A 15253-nucleotide genomic window follows, 5' to 3' on the forward strand; every position below is an offset into this window, starting at 1 on the left:
TTATTAAATAGAATCTGTATTAATGCAGAATCTGTATTAATGCAGATACATTGCAATTAACCAATCTAGAGTAGAAAAGGCTTCATTAGAATAACTCCACGCATGCAGTTGAGTACATACCCCCATGTAGGAGCTGGTTACCAGTCTGTGTTTAAGATTCATGGGTGTCATCTTGATACCAGCAGCTTAAACATAGAGTATTGGTATCTTTGGAGGTAAATGTATTGTTCAAGTCAGCAATCAGTAGCCATCTGTCCAAAAGGGGACAATAAGAAACAGCTTGAGAGCTGTACAGGTATGGATTGCTTTTGATTCCAGAGGACAGTCTGAAGGTGCCTTCTCTGATAGAGTCTCAAAGGCCAGCACAATAAGAGATGTTCTGCTCTTCTGCTGCCTTGGGATGTGCAAAATCCTTATTCACACTGAGGTGGAGCTTGTACACCACTGCTGGTGCAGTGGTACTGTGCTATCAATAACGAGTCAAGTCTCAGCCTATGATAAAGGAGTCTTGTATATATCTGTGAATATGCTCATGAACTGTTTTGTAATTGGCAAACACTTCAATTGCCATAGTACATTTTCCTTTAAGTCCATAAATATTTCTGAGCAAAGCTTTTGGAAAGAAACACTTGTATGGGCTGTAATGATTCATGCTTCAGTAAAATAAATTTGCACAGTAGTCTGTTATGGGTGGAGTATTAGCCAAGTTGAAACTGTTTCTAAGTAAGTTGAGAGTCACAGTTTGGTTTTAAACCAGGTCCACATAAAATAGAAATTCTTCAAGTCCAGCTTTGTCAGCATCTGTCTTTTGTTGCCAGTGGTTTTTTTCTCTGGGCAGCTATATTTGTTAGTTTTTGGCCAGTGTCACAAATTACTGTAGTTTTTTGCCAAAGCCTTTTCGGGAAGCTTGAAACTGATTGTTTTTGCCCCTTTTTGCTATTTGCTGTATGCATTTAGAAAATAATTCCTCTTTCTGAAGTTCTGTGATTTCAATTTTATACCGGCCATGCTCTGGCTTATCCTATTCTCTCTACTTTCTAGAAGAGCCATGGATTTATTAGGCCCCAAACAGGCTAAGATAAATATCTTCTCTTAGAAGTTGTATTTCACACGGATGTTTTAGATTTTTTTTTTTAACTTTTCTTTTTTTTTATCATAATATAAGTTCTTTTTCCTTTTATTGTCCTGGTCAGAACATTTAGTAGGGGCAGCTTTAAGTACAGGACCTTACACTGTGCTGGACCTCTGTTACAGCTTCTGGTCCTAAGAAGAAATTATTTTCCCCTGTGCCCACCATGTGATTCTGATTCCCTTTATTTCCATGCTCTGCAATTACCTGGCCATTCTTCATAGTTTTATTTTCTTCACGAGGTAATTGAGACTCTCATGCTGATGTTGTATTCAACTGTATTTCTCATCTGTGAATTTTCCGTTACCTACGGTACAACAAAAAACTTGCTTCAGTGGAGCCCAATAAGCCAGAACAGATCTGTGGTGCATGGCTATTTCAAACATAAGTCATCTGGATGAATCACAGAAACGGTGACCAAGAAGGAGAGAGTCTGTTCTATCTTTGCTATAGGTTTAGTGTGCCATTATGCAAACTAAATTTTCAATGGACTTCAGTGATTCCAATTAACTATCTTGGCAATATTGTAAAGTCATTTCCATTTGCCAGTTCCTAGGTGACCTGTACAAAGTGAACTTGGTAATTTTGGTCCAGTTCCACACATCCATCCGACTTATGAACATCCTTAACTGGATCTCTTTCGATAGTCTAGCTAAAGAGGGACAGATGGTCTTGAGCACCCGCCTTGCTCAGAGACGCCGTAACTGCAAGTCAAGGTTTTGAGACAATTTGGCAACTACTGACACTGGCCATCCTGCACCTGTTGTGTAGATAAACAGAAGACTCATTCTTCAAGACTATCACTTTTCGTGAGCATTAGACACCTTTATTAAAACAAAATTTATTCATGACTACACAGATCATCACCTTAGCCTCTCTGGTATGTGCCTATTCCTGTCCAATGACAGGCATGCAGCATTTACCACTGGGTATACTAAAGATTGATGAGACGTAGTAAGCCACTAATGAGGCTGATAAGACACTTTGTCACGTGCCAAGATAAATGTCTCCAATTTTATCTATGTCAGCAGCTTCCATATTAGACAGCTGAGGGGTTAGACCTCACTGAATGCAGCTAGTTAGAAGTGCAACAGGAAATGACAGTTCCCTGTCCCTGTACCTTTCTTTGCAGACAGCAACCTGAAAATGAAATATTTTGCAGAAAGCCTTCATATAGATACTTTGGTTTTGAGATCTATTTTATATTCTTTTAAGTATTTCTTTCAGATTTTTTTCTTGGCATGCTCTAAATCTGTGTGAAAACCTCAAAACCAATGTGTTTTGTGTAGTGATGTAGGATTAATGACCACGGTTACTGACACTATTTTTTGTTCAATGAGACCATGTAATTCCTGAAAGTTTTTCTTTTTTATTTACTGAGGACTAGTAATTACTGAAAATGGACTTTTACCACTTCACATAAATGTCAGGAGAATGTAGAAGATTCATAATGCAAATAAATCAGTAAGGAAGTTGGAGGATGCTATGAGCCAGGAGTGTCTTAGTCCCTTTAAGTATAAAACAGAACTAACCCCCTTTTTTATATACAGCTTTTTTTTCCTACTGTTACGTATTACTGTTTCTGTAACACAAAGGAGCTGCCCAGTTGCGGACCAAGCTGTCTGCGGTACAAAAAGCAAAGGAGTCAGATTGTCAAAGCTTGTCCCTTCCCAAGCTTGCTGTGTCCCTTTTGTCAAACCTTAGTAGTAAAAGTGTGGACAAAGATAGTGTTCTCTGTGACGTGAGTCAAACCAGCTGTAACAAAATTGGGTCCTCTGAGAAGGCTGTAAAACATGCAGTTGAACCAGGAGTAAATGCATTGTTGGCTTCTCATTCATTCTTTAGAGATGCTTCACAAATCACAGTTTGGGAACACCTGACTGCAAAAACTCTAAGCTGATAAAAAGTAGGCAGCAAAGCAACCCTGGCCCAGTCTCTGCTTTTTGCTACGCCAGAGCCTTAGAGATGGTCTTTGGAAGTGGCTACCCAAGCTAAAATCCATTTCACACCTTTCTTCATACAAGCCTTCGCAAATTTCTTTTAATACTTTGGTGGCCCAGGTGGTATTCTCTAGAAATAGATCCCTAAAAAAATAATGGGTTTTTATTTTTCACTGATTATGTACATTTCTTTTAGAAAAAAAAATTAAACCGGAATTGAAGTTAACCTGACAGACAATTAGCTGAAATCTTGTTGGATAATTGCTTTTCTCTCCCTCTGTTTTCTAGCAATAATATTTTTAATGTGCATTTCTGAGGCAGACTGAAGGTTCTGGCTGTAATAAAAATTAAATGACTACATACCAGTCAAGACATGAATTCATTTAATTTTATTCAAGCCAGAACCTTTGTTCCCCCTCTCACATACAAACTCACACAATGGGTTGACCTTGGGTTCTATTCAGCAGAAATATTCCCCACCCTTTATACAAGCACTCAGCCTGCTTAAGGCCTGTCCAAACATGTGTGTGCCAAGCCAACTTGTTCAGCAGGGAAATAGTCAGTATGCACAACCTTGTTTTGTTTGGGTCTGTTGGATGTGGGGACTGGATTGTTTTTTCTTTCTGGTTTGTGGCTCTTTGGGAATGCTAATGGCTGTCTGCTTTCCTGCCCTTGTAATATCTGTTTACCATTTTGCTGGCTCTTAAGTTGGTCATTTGGCACTCGTGACCTAACCAAACAGATCAAAAGCTTTCAAAGGGCAGACTGTATGAATACTTCCATCTCCATCGCCAATGCCCTTATTTTCCCTGTCTCCTCCCTCACCTCAAAATTTAAGTCTGTGTGTTTCAACAATGAAACAAACCTCTGAACCAAATGTGTGAGAGCCTAGTGGTCACTTCTGGGCCACTGTTAGCTTACGGTAACCTCTTTGCTATCGGATGGGCACTAGAGACAAAGTGGCCTTTGTTCCAAAGGTTGGTTTGTTTGTTTATTTTATTTCAAATGGCTGTGGGCTATGACTCTTCTAATATGTTTCCCAGGGACAAGGTGAAGAATGGTTTCATGGTTTCTTTATTTACAGTGTCTTTAGACATTACAAGTTTTTGTCATCTTCTCAACACAAAATTAGGAGCATAGACATAAATCACTCAGCTCCTGGGATTGCTTCACAGCAGTCTCATCAAGATTTATAGGAGACAGGCTATATGAGATAATAATAAACTTATAAGGACACTTGCAACATGCAGGAGTTCTTAAAGCTATTGACTTCATGAGGAAAAGTTTGTCCCTGTCTTAGAATGTATGGTGCAACACTGCTGGAACCCAACATCTCTGTTGGGCTGGCAGCTAACAATAGGACTGGGGATATACTCAATTTTTTGGCTCATGAAAAAAGCGTAACTACCCATCATGTGTTACAAATATTGAAAGGTTATAAACACCACCACAAACCATCCTTTTCCAACAATGCGCTTGCACATGTGTTTGAAGTTAAGCATGCACTTTGATTAAGCAGGGGTGGACCAAGCCTGGATGGGAATGGCTTGATTATGTAGCTACATACCCTTGTTGTATGGCTGAGCATGTGTGACGTGGATTCTTGCTAAATGGAGAGCTACAGCCTTGACAAATCAGGGTCTAGAATGAAATATAGTCACGTATGCTTTGCTGAATTGGCATCCCAGAAAAGAGAGTAATCAAAGTCAGGCCAGGTACTAGACACCAACTCAAGGAACAGAAGTAGACTTCAGTTTAAGATAGCTATGGGGATGTGATAAATCAAAAATGGATCTATTAAGTAGAAGTCTTATACTGGAATTTAGGAACAGCCTTTCAATAGGAGATCTGTGAAACTGTGAAATAGGTCTTAGTGATGAAAGTTTCATGTCTCAGGACACTGAAAACTAGACTGAGTGGTACGCTAGTAAGTGGTAAGAAAGAAAACCGAGGTGGTCTTGATGAGATTTAAGCAACGAAGTATGAAAATGTAATATTTTTCTGTTATAAAGGCCTGGGTATCCATTTCTATTTAAACTGCATGTACCCAGATAGAAGCAGCATAAAATCTTTATAAATATTTTCTAAAAATGAAAATAAATCAGTGAGATGTTTCTGTGTAGTTGGTGAACTGATGTTGGTCATTCATTTCAGGGTTGAATGCTTATGCTGTCAAGTAGTTTAAGGTTCTGTTTTTATGGTATTCTGCACTGAATGAAAGTTGTACAGTGAATTGCTGATTTACCTCCTGCAATAGGACCCTAAGTTGTTTAGGGTGAACATTAAAATTTTGGACCTTGAATGTCTGTTCTTAATCAACTTTCTCTTGACTCCAGTTTGAGTTTACAAAAACATGATTGCAAAATAAATCCCTTGGTTCTAATTTTTTTTGACAGTTTTCACTGAGAACTGAGTTTTAATAGTTTGGAGGCTTATACTTGAGTCTGTATTTTGTCCACATGTAGAGCATTATGTCATGTCCCCATGATTTCAAGTGACTGACTTAATGTGTTTATTAGCAAGGACCGTCCTTGAGTGAAAATCCTAGTTTAACACTGATAGTAGTAGTTCAAGCGATGGACTAGAAGCATGTACATGTGTGATAAATTACCACTCAGTAGAAATAGAGTGACTGACAAAGCACTTACAGTACTTTCTTAAAATGCACCACTCAGTTGTTTATGGCTTTATACCCAAACGCCTTAATTAATGTCTATACTCACCTTCCTACAGAGGTGTGACTTTTGTGTGCTGCAGTGTAAGGTTGAACCTAAGCTGCTGCCATGAGTTTAGCTATCACTTGGATTCTACTTGGTGCTTTCTCAGACATGGTTCTTCCTCTTTGGAAAGTGATTTGCCTCCCTGTTACGGCTGGGTTGTTGGGGCTGCCCGGCATGTGCTCTGTTTTCTGAAGGAGGTGAGTGAGGGACTTCTGTTCCTCCGGCCCGGAGTCACTGCGAGTGTGAGCAGTTAGGAGTCTGTTTCCACTTTCAGGTGGAGCAACCCCAACACTTACTTTTTGTGTGGTTCTCTTACCAACAAAGGTTTGAAGATGACTCCTGGGTATGTGTTGACAGCTAACAGCAATGGAAAGAGAGAAGTATTCCTTTGTACAGCTGTCTACAGAATTTACTGAACTAGGAGATCAAAGACAGGAAAAGGGTTGTGACCAGTAAAAGTCAGAAAGGAGGTGTAAATGATGGGGCCAGTCAAGTTTCATACTTCAGAGTATTACCATACCATTTGGGGAGGCACAACAGCAATGTATGCAGAGGCCAAGAGAGCCTCTCTTCTCTCCCTGCAGTCATTATGCAATTGTTAGCTTAAACAGTATGGGAGTTTTCTCTGGAATCCTTCTCCACTGTCCAGCTGCATCAGGCATTATAGACCTTCTGGGCATTTAGGTCATACTGCATTGTGTAGTTCAGTGTATTTCATAAAAAGAGTTTGTGGGGTGATTTACTAGAATAGCTAAAAGCTAAAGGAATATACTGAGATTACATTCCGAATATTTATGCCTCTTTGGCTATAGCCCAGTTATATCTTTTCAGTGAACTTTCCTATGTGCGTTGCCTGTGTACCTAGATGGTCTGATTATGAAGAACCGGAGTCTGTAAAATACTATGGTGAGACCTGTCAACCACCTATTAAGCAGGTCCTCTCATTTTGATGGCACAAATCTTTCTCCTGGAATGTGTTTTACTGTCTATGCAAATGCACTTCAGTTGGGGTCATCCTCATAGCCTGTGGAAAGGTATCAGGGCAGTATTTGTGGCTAGAATCACACAGCGGTTAGTTAGTGCAGCAATACCAATTTTGTTTTCAAATTCATGTATTTTTTTACTGTCCGTTTTCAGGGAGCCTATGTGATGGTACAACCAGTCAATGTTACTTGCTGCCGGTTTTGGATACTATATTCGTCCGGAGAAAGTACAGAAGAGGTGGCCTAGGGATAAAAATGCTGCATGATTTCTGTCAGTCTTTCATGGCTGAGGATGCCTTGGGGATCAGCTGCCCTATTTCTGCTGCGATGTATCAAGGTAAATTGTTTGATGTGGAAGCGTTAGGTAAGGGTCATGTATAATGTATAAAATTCAATATGGTCTTGGTAGGATTTTCTTAACTGTATAAGAGTTCGGTGCACTTGTCTGAACTGAACTGTTGTTAGCGTGCAACCGGTTACTTTTCTTGAAACATCTGGGATTTCCTGTAGAAAGGTAGGCCAATATTTATGTAAGACAATGAGAAGCATAAAACTCATACTGCCTGTTGGACATTTTATATTCTTATGTCGTTCTCTCTTAGGAATAGAACTGTGTCATTGCCCTAAACAGTGACTTACCCATTTTATTTGACACCAGCAGGAAAAGAATCATAAGATGTTGTCAAGCCTACACCACGCACATAATGCTCTTGTAGATACTGCATTTGTAAGAAATAAGATTTAATAAGCCATATACCTGGACTCTGCTCATTCATCCAGTACTTGTTTCATATTGACTGTCTTTGAACATTTGGCACTTTTAAAAGATCATTAAGTAGTTATACATCTTCTCTGTGTTCAGGTTGAAGTTCTGGTTTTGCTAGTAAAATATACAGAAAATATCTGTGCTCACATTATTTGTAAAACTGTTTTCTTTAGAAAAGCATTTTTTCCTAAAGTTTCTCTCTGTATGGTATACAATCTTTACCATCATTTTTTTGGGGATGTTTCTATTGACTTAGTGTCCCGGTTTCGGCTGGGATAGGGTTAAATTTCTTCCTAGTGCTGTGTTTTGGATTTAGTAGGAGGAGAATGTTGATAACACGCTGATGTTTTCAGTTGTTGCTAAGTACCCTCCTAGTCCAAGGACAGCTCCCGTGCCTACTGACTGAGCTAGGTACACAAGATGGGAGGGAACATAATCAGGACAGCCAGCCCAGCTGGCTAATGGGGTATTCCATACCATGTGACGTCATGCTCAGTATATGAACGGTAGGCGTGATCCAGGAAGTGCCGATCACTACTTGGTTATTGGTCAGCGTGGGTGGTGAGCAATTGCATTGTACATCACTCATTTTGTATATTCTATCATTATTTATTATCATTATTTTCCCTTTTCTGTTCTATTAAACTGTCTTTATCTCAACCCACGGGTTTTTCTCACTCTTACCCTTCCGATTCTCTCCCCGTCCCACTGGGGGGGCGGGAGGAGTGAGTGAGCGGCTGCGTGGTATTTGGCTGCCTGCCAGGTTAAACCACGACACTTAGCCATTTCCTAATAAGTGTCAACAAAATTTTGATTGTATCTGTTCTTTCTCTTGGTCAGTATGTGTCATTGAATGTATACAAATGTACCCCAATGTATAGAAATGTACCCCAGGAGTTTCTAAGCTACTGCTACTTCTAAATTCAGGAAGGAATAGTATTGACAACCGTCTTCCCTTCTCCCAATAATATCAATTTTCCTATGGCTTAGACATAAACATCAATGGTTTAGACACTATGGATCAGAAAGCTGCATTGTTTATGTGTTAATGCTAGTGATATATTGCAAGGCTATCCTTTCATCTCAATTAAGATTAGAGCTAATAGTGAATATATTTGACTTGTATCATGTTCTAATTAGGTTTTCCAGGTCCTACTTTTATAAAAATACTAATACTGTAAATTTTGAGTATATTGAAGTCACTGCCTTTTTAAAATTCCATTGGAACTACAATTTCTTACTTTGACAAAAGAATGCAACCTTTTACTCTAAATCTCTGTACTAAATGTGCACAGTTTGCACTAGCATGTTATTTAATGTGCTACAGAGGCCTAGAAGGAAGTAAAAAGCCATTTAGTATATATCTCTATTTTGGTATATATGTTACTTTCAGTAGCTTTTATTGAAATAATTAATTTACTTTTGATATCCTTGGATAAAATTAATGACAGTGATCTGCTCATTAATGTGAGGCAAATGTTTACATACCAGAATTAGAGTATTTGTTTCAACATCCCAATGTTAAACTCAGCTGAATGTTGAAGATAAATGACCCAGCTAGATTCATTCTGTAGTATGATGAACCGGAATGGACAGAGGAGAACAGGAAAATACTTTTGTTGTTTACAGGTTGCTGTCTTAGTACAGTTGATGGAACTGATGGAACGGTGGTTAAGGAAAGTTTAAAAATCCCCGTTAAATTTTTTTAACTGTTTGTCCTACAATATATGCCTCCTCTTGGCTCTGCAAGACATCCTAAGGAAACCTCTAAATAAGACAGATTTCAGCTTGATAACATAAGCAAACCTAAATTTGGTTGTTTATCCAAATTATATTAATGTCCGGTGTGTACTGACAGCCAAAGACGTCTGTGGGAATATGACACGGGTACCCCTGTTATTCCTCTGTTAGTTCTTCCTATTTCCTGTTTTCCACACCCAAAGAAGTAAATGAACCCCAGCAACGGAGTATAGGGTAGCCAGTAAAAAACAGAGGATGGTATTGGCCCAAGAGCAAACGGATACAAAGCTTTTCTTTATAAATAGAAATTTGAGTAGCATTCTTAATGGTTAAAGCTGGGAGATACTGAAACAGCTTTCATTTCAGAGTAGTGAGGGTGAAAAAACTTGCACTGCTGTTAGTCTAAAACCTACTAAGTGTCTGGAGATAGTTCTGTGATGCAGTGCCAGAAGAAGGTGGCTCAGTAAGTCATTTCAAGTCCTATATTTCTGTGCTTACAAGGAAGTAATCTAGACTGAAGCAGATGGACAGGATTCACTCATGCCTGTTTAGGTCATTCCACATAAACTTTTCCTAAAAGCCCCGGAAGAAAAAAAAGGAAGATGGGAAGAGAGAAGAAAAGATTTCCAAAGGAACTAATGAAAGTAGGTCTGAGAGAATTTCCGGGAGAGAATACACTCCCTCTTCCACTGTACTTTTTGCTCATTCATGCTTTTACCCCTTGGTTTCTCCTATTCAGTTTGCCAGAAATTCTTGCAGACTTATCCCGAGGAGCAGAAGCGACTGTGGGAGGTGGAAGCACCAGGAGATTGGAGCCAGCGAGTGAATATCTGGTTAAAAATTCAGATGGAGTCATCCTCTGCAGGAAGTGAGTTAAAATAAACAGTGTGAACTTAGCCATGTTAGCTATATAAAGATAAGAAATAAAATCAAGGGTTAGGTAGTGATAATAGATAGGTGGTTTCTCTGTTGTTTGCACATGGAGAAACTACTGAGTGTGCAGTCCAGTTCCAGTAAACAGGACAATTCTTAGAAATTATGAGGTAATGAAATTGAACTACAGAGCATCTGAGAGATACTGAACAAAGCACAGTCTTGGCATAAAGTGGCTGTAACTCCCATTGCAGTGCACTTACAGCAGGGTAGAAGTTAGCCCAAAAAATTCCTGTTGCACAACACAATGTCTGGGTTATAGAGAGGGGTTTGTTTCTCTTTTGTATGGCCAATGGGCAATGTGTTTAATTACCTTCAATTTGCTGCCAATACCATTCTTGGATGGAAGCACAAACATTTTCATTACAGCTTTTGGAAGATTCAAAGTACTCTCCTACAGGGTAAATCCTTCTTGCTGGGAGCATTTTCTGCCTACTTCACGAAAGATAGCAACAGAGTGGGAAAACCTTTTGACAGTTCATATGGGAATCTTGTTGATGTAATCTGTTCAGCTGGCTTGGGGATCCAGACAGGCCCCTTTGCTGCATGCACACAAGCTGTGATAAGCATTAGGTTCCAAAAGAAGGGCACACATTGTCTCTTTCTGGAAATGCAGCGAGGAGTGCTGCAGAGCGAATTGCTCCCATGCCTTCCCACATCTATCCTGCTTTGTACTGGCTTGGGGACCTTCAGTTGAGACATTGCGTTTCATCTTGTCTGCAGCACCCCACAGGAGAGTTAAGTCAGAATTTAGCCCTAGGCTGGGTTCCTCTGAAGCCATTATATTTATATTCCTTATGCTTTAAACCAGCAAAAACTGGTGTTGCTCTTCCCTTTAATCCATCTTGTTCAGTTCAGTTTATTAATGGCAATTGAAGAGAACTACGATCAGATTAGCAAACAGAAGGCGGATTCTGGAGGACAGTATGCTTTCTTTTTAATTTCTTCTTTTTGCCATCTTCTACAAAAACAAACAAACAAAGAGAAACGAGCCAAAACATGGGTAAATATAATTCCACCAGAGTGGCTGTCAGTAAAAAATACACGTGAGGCCTGGGAACTGCCTTGGCCAGTTCGGCACGTAGATGAGATATCTCATATCTACAAAAAGAGGAATGAGGGCAAGTATAAACTAGAAATGGGGTGCAGGTTTATATATATTTATATGGATTGTGGATTGCCATGTGATCTTTATAGTGGAAGGGAGCAGAAGCAAGTGAATTTGGCACTAAAATATATAATAAAAATCTGGTTTTTAAATTATATTCTCCACTCTGGTGCACAGCTCACTGGGCATCACTTTCCTTTACACTGAATGTGCTGAACAGGCTTTATTTCATCCATCTTCAGTGGAAAATCAACCCATTATAAAAACAGTATTTAAAACTGTGTGTAATACGTTATATCTGTTTTACATTTGGAATCTACTTGTGTGCTGCTTGTGCTTGTATTATCCCAGTACTGTGCATATTATGCACCCAGGGAAGTACCAAAGGAGAGTACAGGACAGAGAATGTCTGTTAAAACTAGGGGAGAGTTTCCCTGGTTTTGCTTTGTCCTAAAGGCAGCGTTACTCCTGCATAGCTCTGATAGCTGGTGAGGAAATAACAAGAGAATTTTCCAGGGCTTCATGCTATCATGTTAGTAGTAGATAAAGCGGAAACATTTTCTGAGTGCAGGAATCCTTTATCATCTAACCTAGTGTGTTGCTTACCATACGTGTAAAGAGAAGCTTGTGTTTCCAGAGTTGTGGTATAGGGACACAGAGAGGAAAATGATGTGGCATAGAATGGAAACCACTGGAGTTGTACGCTTACCTGTTCCATACGTGCACAGTCATTTAGATCTTTAGGGGGTCACTTGGGAACGTAGTGCATCATTCCTACTCGCTCTGTTATGTAGAAAACAAAACACAATATAATTCAATATTGTCAGCTCCAATCTGGACCTATGGCAACAACCATGAAAATAGACAAATCTTATTCAGCTCTGATTTCTTAGATCCTCATCGACATTTGCAGTGCTATGTTTTGGAACAAAATTATTGAGAAGAAAAATTGAAAATTCTGCTCATATTACCTTTTTTTCTCCAGTACTCAGGATTGAATACTATTAATGTTGTAAGAATTCAGCAATCATAGATATTCTGAAAAAGGTTTCTATAACCCCAAGGTGAGAATTCTAAATTTTGCAAGGCTATGTGGCTGCATCTAGTGGCAGTACAGGTAAACTGCAGCAGTCTGTTTACTGCAACGGATACTTCAATTTGGATGTACACAGACACATAGACATATATATACACATCTATTTCTGTCTGCATGTATACATATATCTATAACAATAAAGCTCTGTAGCATGTTGTCACACATAGCTGCAATTGTTCATTCTGAATTAATTCTTATTGTTTGAAAAATGGAGAGATTTATTTACAGCAAATAGTCTCAGTAACAGGAACATAGTGACATTTCTCTTCTGAGGCTGATTGGAGGAACAGAAATCATTTAGCGTGATTTGCTCCTAGTTGCTAAATCTACCAGGCAGTGAATTGAGCTGTTTTGAAGTAGGTCAGTAATATACATAAAGCATGTAAATGTAAAGCTAATGCAAAAAATAAGCAGATTGACCAAAAATTAAAATCAATGTCAAATGATTGCTTATAATCCTTTATCTGAATTAATCAAAGTATCTGCATTTTCTGAAAGGGAGGAAGGGATATGGGTTTTCTTGCTGTAAGAGATGAATGGATTATCTATGTAGCAGAACTTTCAAGCTAAGAAAGACCCAGAGACATTTTCTTTCTAGTATAGTTGTTCACCTTAGTCTTTTGTGGTAGTGTCATCAGCACCCTGGTTTGGTTAATTAACAAAAGCAAGGCAAAAGGGGTTGAAGGCAGCATTTAGGTGGCTTTTTCTGACGTGTTTTTTAAATGAAAATTGCCCTGGAAGTCTGCTAACATTTTTTCCTTTTTAACCTCTTTCTGGGGCAAAACTATTCACCCCATTTCTCCAGAGACTGAAGTGGGTTTTCAATCCAGTAAACCCAGGCAATCAGATGTGGATCAGATGAGTAAGGTACAGTGACTAGTTTTCTATTTTATTACTTTCTTTTTCATTGGTGGCCTTTTCCCTTTTTAGTGAAGTAGTGAGGTTTAAATATGAGAGACCTTCACAGACAACTATAGGTGGTTTTTTACTACTGTTTATGTAGGTAATAATAGCTATATAATATATATACATACACATAATTGATTCATAGATCTAATTTATATAGCTATAGTAGTTTGAGAGGCTAAAGAGTACAGGATAGAGATACAGCTAAATGTTTTAGTTCGATCCTTGACATAAGGGAACTGTAACCAAGCTGGCATACAGCGAATTCCAACCTTTGTGTATGCAATGGCTTTCTGAACTGAACTGTGATTTTCCCTGTGCCTATTCAGGGGCTTGAGTGTGACACCGTTAGAATGAGTAACCCAAGGTCTTTATGGTCCTAATTATTTTATCCCACTACTGAGCTGCAGATCTGACTGTGCTTAGCTTTTTGCAGGATGGGGGCCTAAAACAGGCTGAGAGGTTTGAATGAAGCCTAAACCTAGTTAGGGATACATGTATCTGAGAAAACAAATCACAGTAATGAAGCTTTTTCAAGTAATAAAGAAAAAGGAGAGACGAGTGGAAGCAAAACAAAAAGCTGTAGGGGTTGTTTCCCCAGTACATTTTGGTTGCCGCACAATTAAATCAGTTTGTTTTCTTCAGACATGGTTCTCCTGGGGGAGCTATGACAGCACTGGCCCCTGTGGTGCACGCTCTTGCGTTATGTGCTGTGGTCATGGCTTCAGAGCCCACCCAGCCAGATCAAGGCTCTGTGTACTCCCAGTTTTCTTTTTGCTGACACTTCTGGGAACTCAAGCAGAGCAGCAGGAATGACGCTGTTCTATACAAACAATGCAGCTAAGTTTCTTGCCTTGCATGTTTATGGTGGCCTTGGTTGACAGCGGCATTTTATATTAGGATCAAGTCACTGTTTTTGTTGTTTGTGTGTAATTTGGTGTTTCCTCTGTCTTGGTTCTAATTTCAGGGCATTGAATACATTCCTGGTGTTGGGAAAGTGGCAGGAGATGCCACAGAAAAAAAAGATGACACAGCAGCAGCAGAGACTCTGAACTCACAGGGTCCTGAACAAGAGGACTTGGAACAAGGTGCAGCGAATACTCAGCAATGCAAAGGATTCAGAAAAAGAGCAGGCCCTGGGGGCTTAGTTGGAGACAAGGCCACCAAACAATTCAGAATTATACCATAATTGCACTTTCAAAAATCAGCAAAATCTCAGTGTGGTCTTAAAAATTGTAATTGACTGTTCATAATTTGTAACGCTGGAGAGATTTCTTCAGGTAAGATACAATTTTTTTGCAAGACATGTTCTCCATCTTGTATTTTGTCTTAAATAAAGTTTCTGTTTGCTAATTGTCCTTTTCTTTTTCTTCTCACCAAGTAATTAAGTAGTAGTTGAGCCTAGTTATTATCCTGCTCTGAAAAGATTTTATTGTATTGCATGAGATGTCCAAAAGAGAATAATTGGAGAGCTTGTAGATACTGATGTCAGAAGATATTTCTATGGAAACCACATCCTGCATTATGGAAGAGAGGTACGGCAACACACGTTAGCATCAGAATGACAGCTGTAACCTTCCTTTGAAAGAGAACAATTGATCTTGAATTGCTTTCACTTAAGCTTTTCTGGCAGAAAAGTCTGCCTTAAACCCTGTGGTGGACAGGATGGCATACAAACTCCATTAATGCAGAAAAAGTTTGATACGGAGAAGAAGAGTGAGCAAGCTACAGGCCTTAAACTGCCTTTAAATTCAGGCACTGTGATCATGCTATGTGTAAGTTCAGGGTGTAGAACTTTGTGTAGATTACATATCGCATGTTTTATTTCCTGTAGGTCTTTCCTAATGTTTTGCATTTAATTAACTTGAAAGTATATTCACTAGATTACTCATGTTACAGCTTGGTAAAGAAATTTTGTTCTTTCACCACAAG

General features: G+C 39.1%; 1 protein-coding gene across 1 annotated transcript in view; it reads left to right on the top strand.

Annotated features, from left to right (window-relative positions):
• LOC142086626 (protein FAM169B-like) overlaps nt 1–14674 on the top strand; it is a 39619-nt gene extending 24945 nt beyond the window's left edge. Inside the window, exons 6-9 of the mRNA XM_075159854.1 lie at nt 6927–7109; nt 10018–10146; nt 13221–13282; nt 14289–14674. Of these exons, the coding sequence (XP_075015955.1) occupies nt 6927–7109; nt 10018–10146; nt 13221–13282; nt 14289–14510 (596 nt within the window). The 3' untranslated portion in view covers nt 14511–14674. The remainder of the gene's footprint in view (nt 1–6926; nt 7110–10017; nt 10147–13220; nt 13283–14288) is intronic.
• Nucleotides 14675–15253: the final 579 nt, after the last annotated feature.

The sequence above is a fragment of the Calonectris borealis genome, chromosome 11 (genome assembly GCF_964195595.1).
Source record: "Calonectris borealis chromosome 11, bCalBor7.hap1.2, whole genome shotgun sequence".
NCBI classification, from domain to species: domain Eukaryota; kingdom Metazoa; phylum Chordata; class Aves; order Procellariiformes; family Procellariidae; genus Calonectris; species Calonectris borealis.